This window comes from Catharus ustulatus, chromosome 1 (assembly GCF_009819885.2).
Source record: "Catharus ustulatus isolate bCatUst1 chromosome 1, bCatUst1.pri.v2, whole genome shotgun sequence".
Classification (NCBI taxonomy): domain Eukaryota; kingdom Metazoa; phylum Chordata; class Aves; order Passeriformes; family Turdidae; genus Catharus; species Catharus ustulatus.
In genome coordinates this window covers 150,020,637-150,033,864 of record NC_046221.1, presented here as the reverse complement: position 1 = coordinate 150,033,864, position 13,228 = coordinate 150,020,637, and the positions used below count along the sequence as shown (strand labels likewise).

The following is a 13,228-nucleotide window of genomic DNA, read 5'->3' as shown; positions in this document are numbered from 1 at the left end:
CTGCACAGACTAGTGTTGCATATTTTCAGTGAACCCATAATAGTTTGCATTTCAGCATAGATTGCAGAGACATGGATTCCCACATTTCCCTTGTCTTGGACTCTCCTGTCAATGTGCAGGAAAGTTGTGGTTTTTTTCCCCCAAGAGTGTTACTTTAAAAATAGAAAGAAGAAGAGAAGTAGCTATGTCAAGTCTTGCCTTTGGGTGAGTTTCTGAACTGTCCATTCTAGGAGATAGCATTTGCTTTGTTCCAAGTGCATAAACTCAGGCCTTTGCTGAGGAAGGGCAAAGGCACTGCCATCAAAGAAGATTCTCACATGGATTTATGTCACTTATCAATGAGCTGTTACCCATTGATGCTCACAAGTAGTTCATAATTCTCTCTGAGTTGACAGCGTTTTTGTGGGTTCATATTCTTCGTCTGACAAAATGCCTGTAACACTTTTGCCAAAGGGAATGTTTTTCAAGGCTGAGCTTTCCTGGTGCCAAAGACTCTTCAAAAGCAGACCAAAAGCCAAGTACTAGTGGGCATAAAAAGCCTACTGTGGCAACAGAAAAGGCTTTAAAAACTTTTGTGTTTGTTCACACAAGTGCTTCAGTGTGGAAAATCCCGTCTTTAAGCTTCATTAACTTCATAAGACTGCAAACTAAGAGTCCAGTGTTTTGTGCATTTTTATACACTTAAATTTTAAGACAAAGAGCGTTAAAGTTGAAATGCAGATTACAAACAAGCAAGAAAAAAAAGGATTTTCACCCCAGAACAAAGTGCTGTGAGTCCTGTAGCTCTGTAGCACTCCAGCATAACCCTAGATGGAAGTTTTAAGTGAGCCATTCATAGAAAAATGCAGAATTCTTTGAGCAATGCACAAGAGGATGGATTGGCCTATAAAAAGAAAGTGTAATTACGATAAACTGCAAGACAAGGATGTCTTTGCCATGCTGCATTGCCTAAAATCTTCCAGCACTGTCCACCTGTCTAGGATATATGTAGTGATAAAACTTCTAAGTCACTGCTGAGAATTTTTCAAAATCTCGTGCTCTTACTACTCCACAAAGAGTTTGATATAATGAAATACATATTCTGGCATGAAGGGTGAGATCTGAGTGACAAAATGTGGAATGGCAGAGAGACTGGAAGCACAGGATGTTTAAGGTCCCCTCTGATCCAAATCATTCTGTGATTCTGTGAGTATCTCCAAGTACTGAAGTCTGGGATTCTAGGAAATGTGACTTGACTTCCCAGCACACACCAAACGTTGAGTACGTTCAAGTTCAACATTAAGCAAGTATGTAAACAACCTATATGGTGCTTGCAGCAGTTCTGTCGTGCACTAAAGATACAGTTCGAAATGTTGATACAGAATATGCTATTTAAATGGGAAACAAAGCAGCTTTGTGATTCATCACAGTTTGAACACTAGCTCTTCTTTCTAGTTGTTCCATAAAATTCACACAATTTTGTATGCTACTCTTGAAATAACCAAATTGAATTCCAGACTTGCTTTCATGTGAGAACCTATGGACTTACACAAGAGTTGTGTGAATGACTTCACTTTGCAGTGCTATTGCTTGGCAAATTCTAGAACTGCAGCATAGGACTCAGCAAGTGTTGGATTTCTGTGTGGCATTTCTGCAGCCATCTAAACTCTCACTCTTTAAAGTAAGCTGTCTGCTTCCATTGCTGTCTGCTTTTCATTTCCATTATTGAGCTGAATGACAGACAAAATTTACCACCTTTGGAAATTTAGCTTGGATAGTGTAGTGGTTTGCAGGTTTTCCTGTAAGCCAGGATTTTTCATTCAACTTCATGGCAAATCTGGACCTGCATTCCTTCCTATGTCTCTAAAACCTTTGTTAATATCTCTCTTGTTGAGTCCTGGTGAGTTCCCCAACCTGCTTTGGTTCACAGATGAGAGAAGCAGTGAGGAGCATTGTGTTCCCAAAGCTGCAGGTGTGTGTGGGTGCTGGGCACACCCTGGGCGTGTCCCAGGCACCTCGGAGACCACTGGGCTACTCTGGGGTTTGGGGAGGGACTGGCAGAGTCCAGCATGTGCAACTTCTCTGCTGGACATGTTAGGGATGTAGACATGCATCTGGTCTGCAGACTTGCATTTTAAAAGCCATGAGCTGTCTGAGCTGTGTAGTTTCAGGGAGAATGTGGTTCCTGCAGCCGGTGGCTGTATGGCAGGCAGGGAGAGGGATGTGCCTGAATAGGAACTCACAGGGGATTGCAAACAGCAGCCTGCCTCTTATCTGAATGTTCTCCACATTTGTCATCCAAGGAAAGGGGGCTGTAGAATTGTTAATATTCAAATTAGGAAGTGTTCTAAATCATCAGTTTTAGCTATTGGAATAGAGTTGTGCTAGAGTGTGCTGTTAACTAAAACTTAGCACCACCACTTACCACCAAATCAGTGCCTGTGTTTAAAGCCCTGTGAGACTGCATTCAGTTCAAGATGTTTTTTGTTTTGCTTAGGAAGGTAGGAGTGACCAGCTAGTCCTTATATCTGTAAATTCTTAGAGGTCTTAGTAAATTTCTTTAATTTATTCTATCTTGTTTGTGTAATCCAGAAAATAGTCATCTTTGTCAAAAAAACTTCACCAGAGTAAGGAAATAAAACTAGATGAGGCTGCTACTGCAGCCTTAAAGCAAAGCCACTGTAGTGCACATGCATTTCCTAAAACATTTTTTTTCCCCCCACAGACCTAAAGATTTTCGAAGGAGGTAAGAACAAGAAAAGAAGAAGTGCCATCAGGAGTGTCTCTCCTCCTTCAAAGAAAATTCTTCTAAAATGGAAGCATCTGTGCAGCTCAGTCAACTCTTCTATGCTGAATGTTTCTGACAGCTGTTAGCAAACTTGACTTGGGAAGATTACAGAAATTACTGTATTTGAAATAGCTAAGAATAGGTATTATCCTGTTAATACCATCTGTACTCTGCATTGTATGATGTGATATTTGCTTTGATACTGTTATTAAAGAAATCATACCTTTGTAATGAGTATTGATGTCTCATACAAACGATACATTGACTACTGCTATGCAGTACCTCACTCGAGAAGTTGCAAAACTTGAATTCCATGCAGGAAGAGCAGAGAAATTATGGTCAGCAGCCATAATATTTCATCCTTGAGCTTTGGCCATCTTTTGATACATTGTGCTCTAAGGAACAAAAGGACAAGTACTGTTTTTTAAATAATTTACTTTTTCAGACTATTGTTCATCTGCATCTAAATCTTGGGTGTGCTGAATGACAACAGCAAGGGTCACTCTACTTTCTGGCTGCTGAATATCATTAAATGTGTTCCTAATGGTATTTTATTCTTGATGTTGAGATGTTACATGATTGTCTTTGGGAGATTTGATATCCCTGTGGTTCTGTCTGCCTTGGAAAGAGCCAGGCAGAGCATTGCTCCAGCTGGCTTTTGAAGATGGCACACTCTGGACTCCAGGGTGTTGGTAACTCTGCTTGTTACCAACCAGAACAGCCATCTGGGGCTGTGCAGTGCATTTTCTGAAGTGGCTCTTCCTCACTAGGAGGACAACTCCTCACTGCTGACAGCCCAGTGCAGAACAGATTTCATTAGCGCTTGTTGAAATAACAGGCGGTAAAGGCAGATCACAGAGAGATTTTCCTTTTTTTCCCACTTCAGCCTCAGTCTGATTTTCATTCAAGTCACAGGAATATGCCTTACTTACTTAAAAGAACATATTACAGAACAAAGCAGCAACATTTTTACTATGAAAACCCAATGAGGAAATCAAACTTAAGTGTTGAATAATGCAAAAGTCTTAAAACTTACTTCACTTTTGCAAGCTACTTCCCTGAAATTCCTTTCTGCTTTCCTGCTCTGAAAACTCTCAAGCCAAAGCTATTCTGTAGATAAGTAAGGCACCTGTTGTTTTCTGTGTTGTAGGAAATGTTGGTACATTATTTGCCAAATTTTACAGTGTGTGGTGAGGAGAATTTGAGTGTTCTATGTCTGTTTCATACAAGCATCATATAGGAAGAAAATCAGTTGTTCATTTGTAACCATATTTCATTACATTAAATAATGGTTTGGTATTGGGCCTTTCTTTGATATTCAGATGGGCTTATCTTAGGAAAAATTCCTGCCTAGTGAATGTGCAGCCTTCACTTCCAAGTAAGTTACTACACTGCATTAATTAGTGAAAGTATTTTTGAAAGCCCTGAGTTGCAGTAAGTGCTCTTTTCTGTGTAAGGACACATTACACAGTTTGTTGGTAAGAGCTGTGTGGCATCAGCTGTTCATTATGTGCTGAATACTTCAGTCAGCAGCTTCAGTTTCTTAGGTGGTCTGGAAAAAATATGAGATACTCTCGATTATTCAGAGACTGGATTTTGGAGAAAATCTTGACTGTGTCTTACTGCTTTTGGCAAGCATACAGCTCCTGAATGGTATTTTTATAATTGGGTAGAGCCCACTAGTTAGTTACTCTTTATTACCAAGACATGTTCAGCAAGTGACTATGATCAACGATACCAGAAGCATTCTGGTCAGCATCATGCCAGTAAATGGCACAGTAAATAGAAAGTTGAATTAACTACTGCAATTGAAGCTTGTGCTTTAGTATATAAATTGTTATAAAATTGGAATAAGTGTGGCCACTTTTTTATCCCAAGTCACTTGTTTAATTCACTCCATGTCCATCCTTGTGGTGTGAGGAGGAGGTGGCAGTGACAGCTGATTGTGCCTGTGTCCCACACAGGGGATCCCTCAGGCCAAGAGCACCCGAATTCCTGTGAGCAGAGAGGTGCTGTGCTGCTGCCAGGTGCTCCCCCAGCCAGGAGTCTGGTGTGGGGGCTGTTGGATTGGCAGAGCACAGGGGACATCAACTGCACACCACAAGCACCTTTAGGGATTTGGTCAGCCTGTTAGCATCAGGGTGTTCATAGAGAAATAACACCAATTGCCTTGATCAGTTTGATTATGGTGTGTCCCTACATCCCTGGTGTTGCCCTATCACTCTCTGTGGTCCCACAAGAGCTTGAGGTTTGTATTTAGTGTTGCAGGACAGCCAGTCAGAGCTAATATATTGTGCACTGTTAGCAGGAGACTCAAAGTCTTTCAAAGACAACACGAGCAGAATTGTTTGAAAGCTGATTTTCTTCTCAGTCACTTCCAGAGGAGCTGCAGGTCAGCATATCTCAGGCACAACTCAGCTGTAGCAGTAGAACATGGATAGGAGTGGGCCAGCCAGGGAGAGGCAGATGGAGTTTTCAGTGGGGTAAATTAACACAGGTATTCACAGGCAGTGCCAGCAGGGAAATTAACCCTGTGACCCCAGGCATCACTGTATTTAGTTTTGATAATACCTCTGAGTATCAGTTGCATGTGGCAGGCTGTGGTACCTGCTCGTGGCTGAGAGAGCCATGCTCACATGGGGCCTCAGTGTTCTCCCAAGTGGGATTAAGCTGCTAAAAAAGTCCATAAACTACATTATATTTTCTACCTTGTGTTTTAAATGCAAGTGCAGGAAATGAATTGACATTCAACTTACATTCCATCAACTTCGATCACCTTTCCCCAAGAAAATGGTTGGAGTCCGAGGTGAAAGAAGTAATGGGAAAACAGGAAGACCTAGGAAGGTATCCAGTCCCCAGCCAGAGCTTGCTAGTCACACACGCAAACCATGTGTGCTGCTAGAGACTGAATTCCAGGTGAGATAATTGGAGATTACACAGTAAAGGTACCCATTAGCTTCCTGGTGAGCTAAGGGAGCTGCTGGCAGCTGCTGCCAGAGGCCCAAGGTTGACAGGCTTTTCTTTACTGCAGAATATGGCTAGACCCTCTCCCAGTCAGGGATGAGCAGGAATACATCCTGGGATGTACAGTACAGCCTCTCCATGTCTGTATCAGACAAGAAAAAGTGTTTCAAACCTATGCTTCCAACTTAAATGGCCATTTTTGAGCTAAATCTTGCTCAGTCTCCAGTGCTGTTCAAAGCTGTTTATTGTCTCTTTATAACTTACTGTGTTTGTAGATGATGAATTGCTCTGTGCTCAAGTGGTTGGGTTGGCATTTTGCCTTCCTCTCCTCATTAGCTGATCCAAGTTGCCATCCCAACTACACCTGCCAGGCTTTTGACTTGGGCATGTCAACATGTGGAATCTCACATCTGCAGTTGGTACAACTACCTCAGCTCATAGTTATTCTCTGCATTTGTCCATATACAATTTAAAAAATAAGGTGAAATGATGTTTATACTACTTACTTTAAAATAAAACCATTACCCCAATGTATTCTAAACAGGAAATGCATTTCCTTCTCATTGCATTCTATCCCCTGAAGATCTAATGCAATTGTTTTGAGTTAAAAATCAAATAAATGCAGAATTACCATACAAAAGCTTGCCACTTTTATTTGCATACAAAACAGAAATGAAAGAGGTTCACAATAAATTATCAGTGTGCTCCCATGGAACATTCTTGTGTATTTATTTTAGGTGAGTTAAGAAAACAATCATCTGTTAACGTAAGAAATATTTGCAAAGGGGTAACAAGCCAGGTGCAAGGACACTTGATGCATTGTTTTCCAGTGAATTTAGTCAGGTTACTCTGCTAGTAAAGCAATTCATCCAAAACAAACAGAAAATAATCAGTGAAAAATGGATAACAAAACATTAACTTTTGTGAATAGTTCTACATACACCACCTAGCCAGATGCATTTTTTCACATACAGTTAGAAGAGTGAATGGAACAGTACTCCAGAGGAAGATCTACAAGTGACCTTTCATCACCAGCTAGCACCAACCCACTAACATACTAAACTTCTGGCATGCAAGATAATTACCATTATTTGTTGTGCCAGCTGGCCATGTACAATTTTTCTCCTTTAACATAAGAGCCTGTAAACATCTTCAGTGACAGGTGAGGCACCAGGACAAAAGGCCGAAGACAGGTGTGCATAAAGTGTTTCCCTTTTTTAAGGAGTTCATTGGGAGTGGCTTTTTCCGTTCGCCCTTGTGCGTTCTGGGCTCTTGGCGCTCCTCTTGGCTATCCTCCTTGCGAAGCGACTGATCCCCGGGGATCTCAGCTCAGCGGCTTCCATCTCTTCTTGAACAGGAGTAAACTCTGGTTGAGCAAGATGAGGTGATGGATAGGACTGGGAGTATGGGGATGGTAAGGGGTAGGACCCGTGAACTACGTACGGCTGTTGCTCACCATCATAAAGGTCCTCAGGGTCATAGATTTGGTAGGAGTTATGTGGCAACTGCACTACTGGGATGTCTTGATCGGTTGGCTCACCGTATCCACCTTAACCCACCACCACCAAGAGCATTCATACGGTTAAACACAGGAGAAGGGGAGTAGAAAATTAAAGCATTCATTAGGAAATTGACATTTTATATATAGATACATTTCTATATCATGTGTGTGAGTATATATATATAATCTTTAAATACACATCTTTTATTCACATAAATGAACAATGAAAACATTTAACAAAATTAATAAGCCGGAGCGATTGGAAACCCACCAACAGACAGCCAAGTTAGTTGGAAACCACCACCACAATTTGTCAAATGCCCAGTTGTAATACTGTGCTCATTATACACTGCACACTCTGCCTGCTATAGCTTATTCCAATTATGGGCTAGAATACATGATTAGCAGGCAAAAATGGGTCAGGCAATAATTTTTAGCAGTGCCAGGAAGCCAAGTGCATGTACAGCAGCTGTAAGTTCATTAGTGGTAGTCATTATCGTTGCTGGAAAGCACAGAGCAGTTCAGCATCCATCTCTGACCTTCAGCCCAATGAGACCTGAACCAGAATGAGCCTTTCACCTTCTGGATTGGTAGCCATTGTAAGGGATTGGGCCTTAAAACAGGAAATGAACAACAGGGAGGGGAAGTGAGGAGAAAAGGATAGGAAGAGACGACAACAAAAACATTCAGGTAAGTAAAACATACAAATCAGCTCAGGGGCAGATTAAACTGTAAACATCAAACAAATATGCCTTATGCATAACATTTGTAGTTTAGTGCTTTACTAATAAATTTTGATTTTAGGTTGGGTGATATAATTTTTGGTAATTTTGTTAACTTCTTCCCATGGCCTCTTCGTGCTATAACAGATGGGAAAGTAGGATACAGAGAAGATATTGAAAGAATCATTTTCTCCAGATGACTTCACTGGTTAATGATGGACACGTGCATCCCTGTGCCAGGTTACACTACACTACTAGGTTTAGTAAGGGTCATGCTCTCATGCCACTCAGAGGCACATGGAAGGGGAGATTGAGCAACACATTTGAAAAACTACAAGTGTAAAAACTCTGCTGTCACAAACAAGTTGGTAGGGCTTCAACAGCGACCACTGAGATGGAGCAGGCTCATACAACTACACAAACACGTACAGGACAAAACCCACTAGGCAGGATCAGTTTTACAGGCTGGGATCAGACGGTGGTCACTTCCCTTTGGTCACTACGCTGGGTCACCTTCTCTTCATGCTGCAGTTCCACAAAGCAGAGCCACACTGGACACGCAGGTTTTTAGGGAGCCACCACATTTTAGTGCAAGGTTCATTGGTAGCCTCCATCTCACTTGGGCTGTTAGGAAATGCCACCCCACCTCTGCAAACGGCAGCTGTCCCGACTCCTCACTACTCACCTCCCATGCCGTAGCCAGCGCAGGAGGATGGGTCACAGTACCCTGGAGGCCCAGCAGGACCCTGTGAGCCCGGGGATCCTGTGTGGCCAGCAGGACCTCGTGGGCCTGGAGATCCTGGTGGTCCCGGGCTGCCAGTTCGACTTTCTCCTGGAGGTCCTGCATAGAACAGGGAGATGAAACATCTGAGCAGTGTCTTTCATGAAAGCAGGGATATGAGGCCATCTTTCCTGGCCTGGAAAACATGGCACCGAGTGTGTTATAAACACTTCCAAGAGACAGCTTGAGCAGAGGAGCAAGGCATCCTGGCTCTGATTCCCCCAGGCAAGCTGAGGAAAAGACTTCAGCCTCTGGCAAGCAAGAGAGCAGCAGCCTGAGAGGAGACCCGCTCCCAATGAGCTTCCTCTCTGGCTGCTGCTTCACAGCTTCTAGCCAGAGCTGGAGCAAATGTTTCACCAAACATCAGACTTCTGGAAAGGGATTTTCATGGGCAAAGGACAGCCCTGGATGCCTGCACAGCTCTTGATTCCTCCCACTCACTTTCAATACAGTTTCTGGGTAATGCTGTGACTTGATACCAGTGCCTAATGGCCAGGATATCCTCATGAGGTCAGTGCAATTTTACTCCTGTTTCAACAGGACGTGGTTATCACTCTCTTTGCTTTCTCAGGACCTAAATATAAATCCATGTGACATAATGTGCTTAATTACTATATGTTTCTCTGTCAATTCAAGTTTAGGTATGACATTAAGTCAATGAGGAAACAAGTGCAACTAGTCCAGATTAATTTTTTCCTTTTCCAGAACCCATGTCTGGACAAAAAACCAAAAAACTTGAAACATTTTTGGACTTGGAGAAGCAGTTTGTCATAGGAAAAATGAAAATACTTGTGTGATGGGTGACACATGTGGCATATCCCAAATGATATTACATAATAAGAACACTATGACAGTTAAGGTGCCTGAACTGCTACTCTTCTGCTATTCTCCCCAGGAAAAGGACAGAGCTGCTGTAAGCTTCTTCACACGTGGGTCAGAGTGGTCTAACCCAGATACCTCAAATGTAAGTTTACCTGTGGATCCTGGTGGGCCTCGTGGTCCTTGTGTTCCAACACCTGGATTGCCTTTTTCTCCTTTCTCACCTGGTAAACCTAAGGAAATAGTATTCAGTCACATTTTGATCAAAAGTGTGAGCAGTGTTTATTATTTAACCAGGATTATAGTTCCATATGTTATTTCTCATCTAAAAACAGATGGCAGAGAAAGAAGGAGGTGAATGTTAAAAATTATTTGATTCTTTTTCCATCCCTTCCTGACAGCCTCTGAAGGGCAATGTCATTCTTGGGGTCTTAAACACTCCTGCTGCCATGGTAGTTTCATCAGGATGGTATGCAGAGGCATCAGCCAGTTTCCAGGCTGCACTTCCTGTGGAAAGCTGCCTCTAGACTACACCAAGGTGCAGCTATTGTAAGTCAGAGGAGTCTTCCAAGCCTCATAGCTATAAATTACTGTGTGGCCCAGAAAAGTAAAATTCAAACATTCACCCACCAAAGAGTGGTTCAGCACAAGATTGTTCATGGAGAGAGTTGTTACTGGTTATGGCAGATTCTTGCTAAAACATGAGAAAGGAGTCTCCTCACAGTTAGAATCTGACCCCCAAATAAAGCCCAATCTGAGTGTTCGCCAGTCCTGAAACTCTGATATTCCAACAGGTAGATACAGTGAGTTGTGTTCCTGCACTCACTCATGGAACTAAATTTCTCTGCTTGTGTCTGATCCATGGAGATCTCAAATCTATTAATTCAGAGAACGCACTACTTACTTCCAGCTTTCCATCTCCTTCTGCACTACCTCTATAGCATCCTATAAAAGCACTTTCTATATGTAGCCATCACAATAAGCACTGTTGAACTATAGTAGGTGTCAAAACTATAAATTCCAGACTCTGTTTCCACTGGTGACTTGGAAATTCTCATAAAGTCTGTATTTGATTTGGATGGTTCAAAGACACCAAATCCAGGCTGGTTTGTGGGACTTCCCCCCATTTTCCAGACCTCCCTCCCAGCACTGGTAATTGCTCTCCTGGTTTCACAGCTTCCCCACTTTCAGAGTCAGTCTATACATGGTACCTTCATCAACACAGAGCAGAAGGAAAACAGCTGCTGCCCTGGATGGGGCAATATCTACAGTTCCAACTGACTGGGCTTCTTCCTTTCTCTCTGCTCAGGTAACTGCTGCCTCTTAGGGCAAAACAGCTGGAGAACACCTCATTTTTGCAAGGAATCATAGAATCACAGAGTATGCTGAGTTGGAAGACACCACAAAGATCACTGAGCCTGATTCCCAGCGCTGCACAGGACCATCCCCAAGAGCCACACCAAGTGGCTTTCTGAGCATTGTCCAAACACTTCTTGAGCTGTGTCAGGCTGATGCTGTGACCAATTCCCTGGGGAGCCTGTTCCAGTGCCCAAACCCCCTCTGGGTAAAGCACCTTTTCCTAATGTTCAACCCAAACCTTCCCTGACACGACTTCAGGCCATTCCCTCGACTTCAGGCCATTCCCTCGGGTTCTGTCACTGGTGACTAGAGAGAAGAGATCAGTGCCTGCCCCTCCTCTTCTCCTCACAAGGAAATTGTAACTGCAGTGAGGTCTCTCTTCAGTCTTCTGGCTGAACAAACCAAGTGACCTCAGCCCTCATCAGGTTTTCTCTCAGGGAGTCACAGATCTTTTTTACCTTCTTAAGCTAATTTGTAATGGAAGCAAATAAGTAAATAAAAAGTCTAAGTGTGGGAAAAAATTGTAATTAAAACCCATCAGTGATAAAGAACTGCTCACATCAAGTTTATCAAATATGAGTCCAGTGAAAATTGAAATGGATTCTGTATCTGTAGAGGAGTTCTGGGTCTTCTGCAGGAACAAAGGGTTTTCAGGGTAACATATTGTCTGACCTAACCACATGGAAAACACAGGCCACACCACTGCAACCAGTAAATTCACAGTAAGAAAATAATTTTAAACCAAAACACGATTATCTCTTTATCTTACCTCTACAAGGTTCTTTGCCACTGCCCTGGCATAATTAAGGCATTGCTTATTTCCCTTTATCGCCTTTTATTTTCGTCAGTTGCATGATTTTGAGGAAGGGTGGTGGTGGTTTTTTCCAGATCCCTAAAATTTGCTTAGCCCTGGCTTGCTTCAAACATACGCAAAAACTTATTTTCTGCAATTCTCTACTTGTGCTGCAGGCCTTCTAACAAGGTAAATGTATCCAAATTATCTCTTAAACACAGGACCTGCGAGGAAAGGCTTGCCCTTTGCAAAAGGCAAAGTCTATTTGTGTGAATTGCTTTTTTCCTAAGACTGACCCATTACAACCATCTGCAACCTGCAGATGTTTAGTACAAGAACCATTGCTTATCCTACTGCATGCTAACATTACTTGGTGACTTCAAAGGCAGCAGCCACACTGTTTTGAAATCACGGTCTGCAATGCACTCTATTATAATTATTAACACACATACAACTACACATCCATATGTGATGTTCACAGGATAGAATGTCCGTAAGAAATGCTAAACATGGAACAAATCTACTCAGGCTAAGAAGAAAACATTCATTCTAGAATAAATTATTAATCTCTTGTGCAGGACAAACCTTCTTTGAAAGCAAACACTGAGGCCAAGATAAAAGCCTGCATCAGGTTTCTTTCAGTCTGATTTTGAGTAAAGTTTATCCAAGTTAAAGAGAACATAAACACTGATGTAAAAATATCCTACTCCTAAGGCAAAATGTTCATGAGTTAAAGCCATGGGCTTCCCTAACGGATTTAGGAGAATCACAGACCTCTTGGCTCGCTCCTAAGAAATGGCAGAATATTCAAAATTCACCCAAGTCATCTTTGGAGCCAGCAGAGCATGGCTTACAGAAAGCCAACCAGACAGGCCATCACTCTTTGTAAATTACTGCAACGGTTAATTGCTCTCAGAAAGAAAGTGTGTCTATCAAAACTTGCCATTTGAGTTAAGAATGCCTTCAGTCCCAGGAACTGTTTTCATATTTGTGCTCTGGACATGCTTCAGCAATAATCAGACTGTCCCTCCCCTTCATGCTAACCATGGATTTATGGCCCCACCCAAAATTAGCAATGTCTTCACTTTGGCCCCATGGAGATCACAAGCAACTGAATTCAATTATTTCCAACCCTTCACTAAAGATAACTTTGCTAGCATCAGTTATTGAAAACAAAACCAAGATCATTGGTTTTCACATTTTCAAGCAATGAAAAATAAATTTCCATGGTTTCTGCAGAAATGGAAATCTCAGGTATTCTTTATCTAATTCTGTCTTTAAGAGAACACTGTCCTGTGAGGAGAACTATGTATTGCACTTAAGAAAAATTAAACTACCAAAAATGTACTCTTTTCAAGATGTTTAGCTGTGAGCATAGTGTATAATAACACAGGGTTGTGATTTTTTTCTTTTTTAATCCAGATGAAGTTAAAACTGGAAATAAAAATATTTAATTGACTCAACCGCCAAAAGTTCCATTTAATTCCACTGACATTTTGCCATCACAGCTGTAAACGTGGCT

General features: G+C 42.0%; 2 protein-coding genes across 8 annotated transcripts in view; one reads left to right on the top strand and one right to left on the bottom strand.

The window, feature by feature from the left end:
- MRPL13 (mitochondrial ribosomal protein L13) overlaps nt 1–2,998 on the top strand; it is a 28,039-nt gene extending 25,041 nt beyond the window's left edge. Inside the window, exon 7 of the mRNA XM_033058314.1 lies at nt 2,705–2,998. Coding sequence (XP_032914205.1) covers nt 2,705–2,729 — 25 coding nt within the window. The 3' untranslated portion in view covers nt 2,730–2,998. The remainder of the gene's footprint in view (nt 1–2,704) is intronic.
- Nucleotides 2,999–3,204: 206 nt separating this feature from the next.
- The window catches only part of COL14A1 (collagen type XIV alpha 1 chain), a 116,747-nt gene continuing 106,723 nt past the window's right edge, over nt 3,205–13,228 (bottom strand). For 2 of the 7 annotated variants that reach the window (XM_033058270.2, XM_033058278.2), the window contains exons 46-49: nt 9,710–9,787; nt 8,640–8,795; nt 7,188–7,280; nt 3,205–7,097 (exon numbers count right to left, since the gene is read on the bottom strand). In XM_033058270.2, the coding sequence (XP_032914161.1) occupies nt 6,958–7,097; nt 7,188–7,280; nt 8,640–8,795; nt 9,710–9,787 (467 nt within the window). In that variant the 3' untranslated portion in view covers nt 3,205–6,957. Of the gene's footprint in view, nt 7,846–8,639; nt 8,796–9,709; nt 9,788–13,228 lie in introns of all 7 variants that reach the window. The other 5 variants (XM_033058251.2, XM_033058261.2, XM_033058286.2 and 2 more) reach the window with 4 other exon arrangements.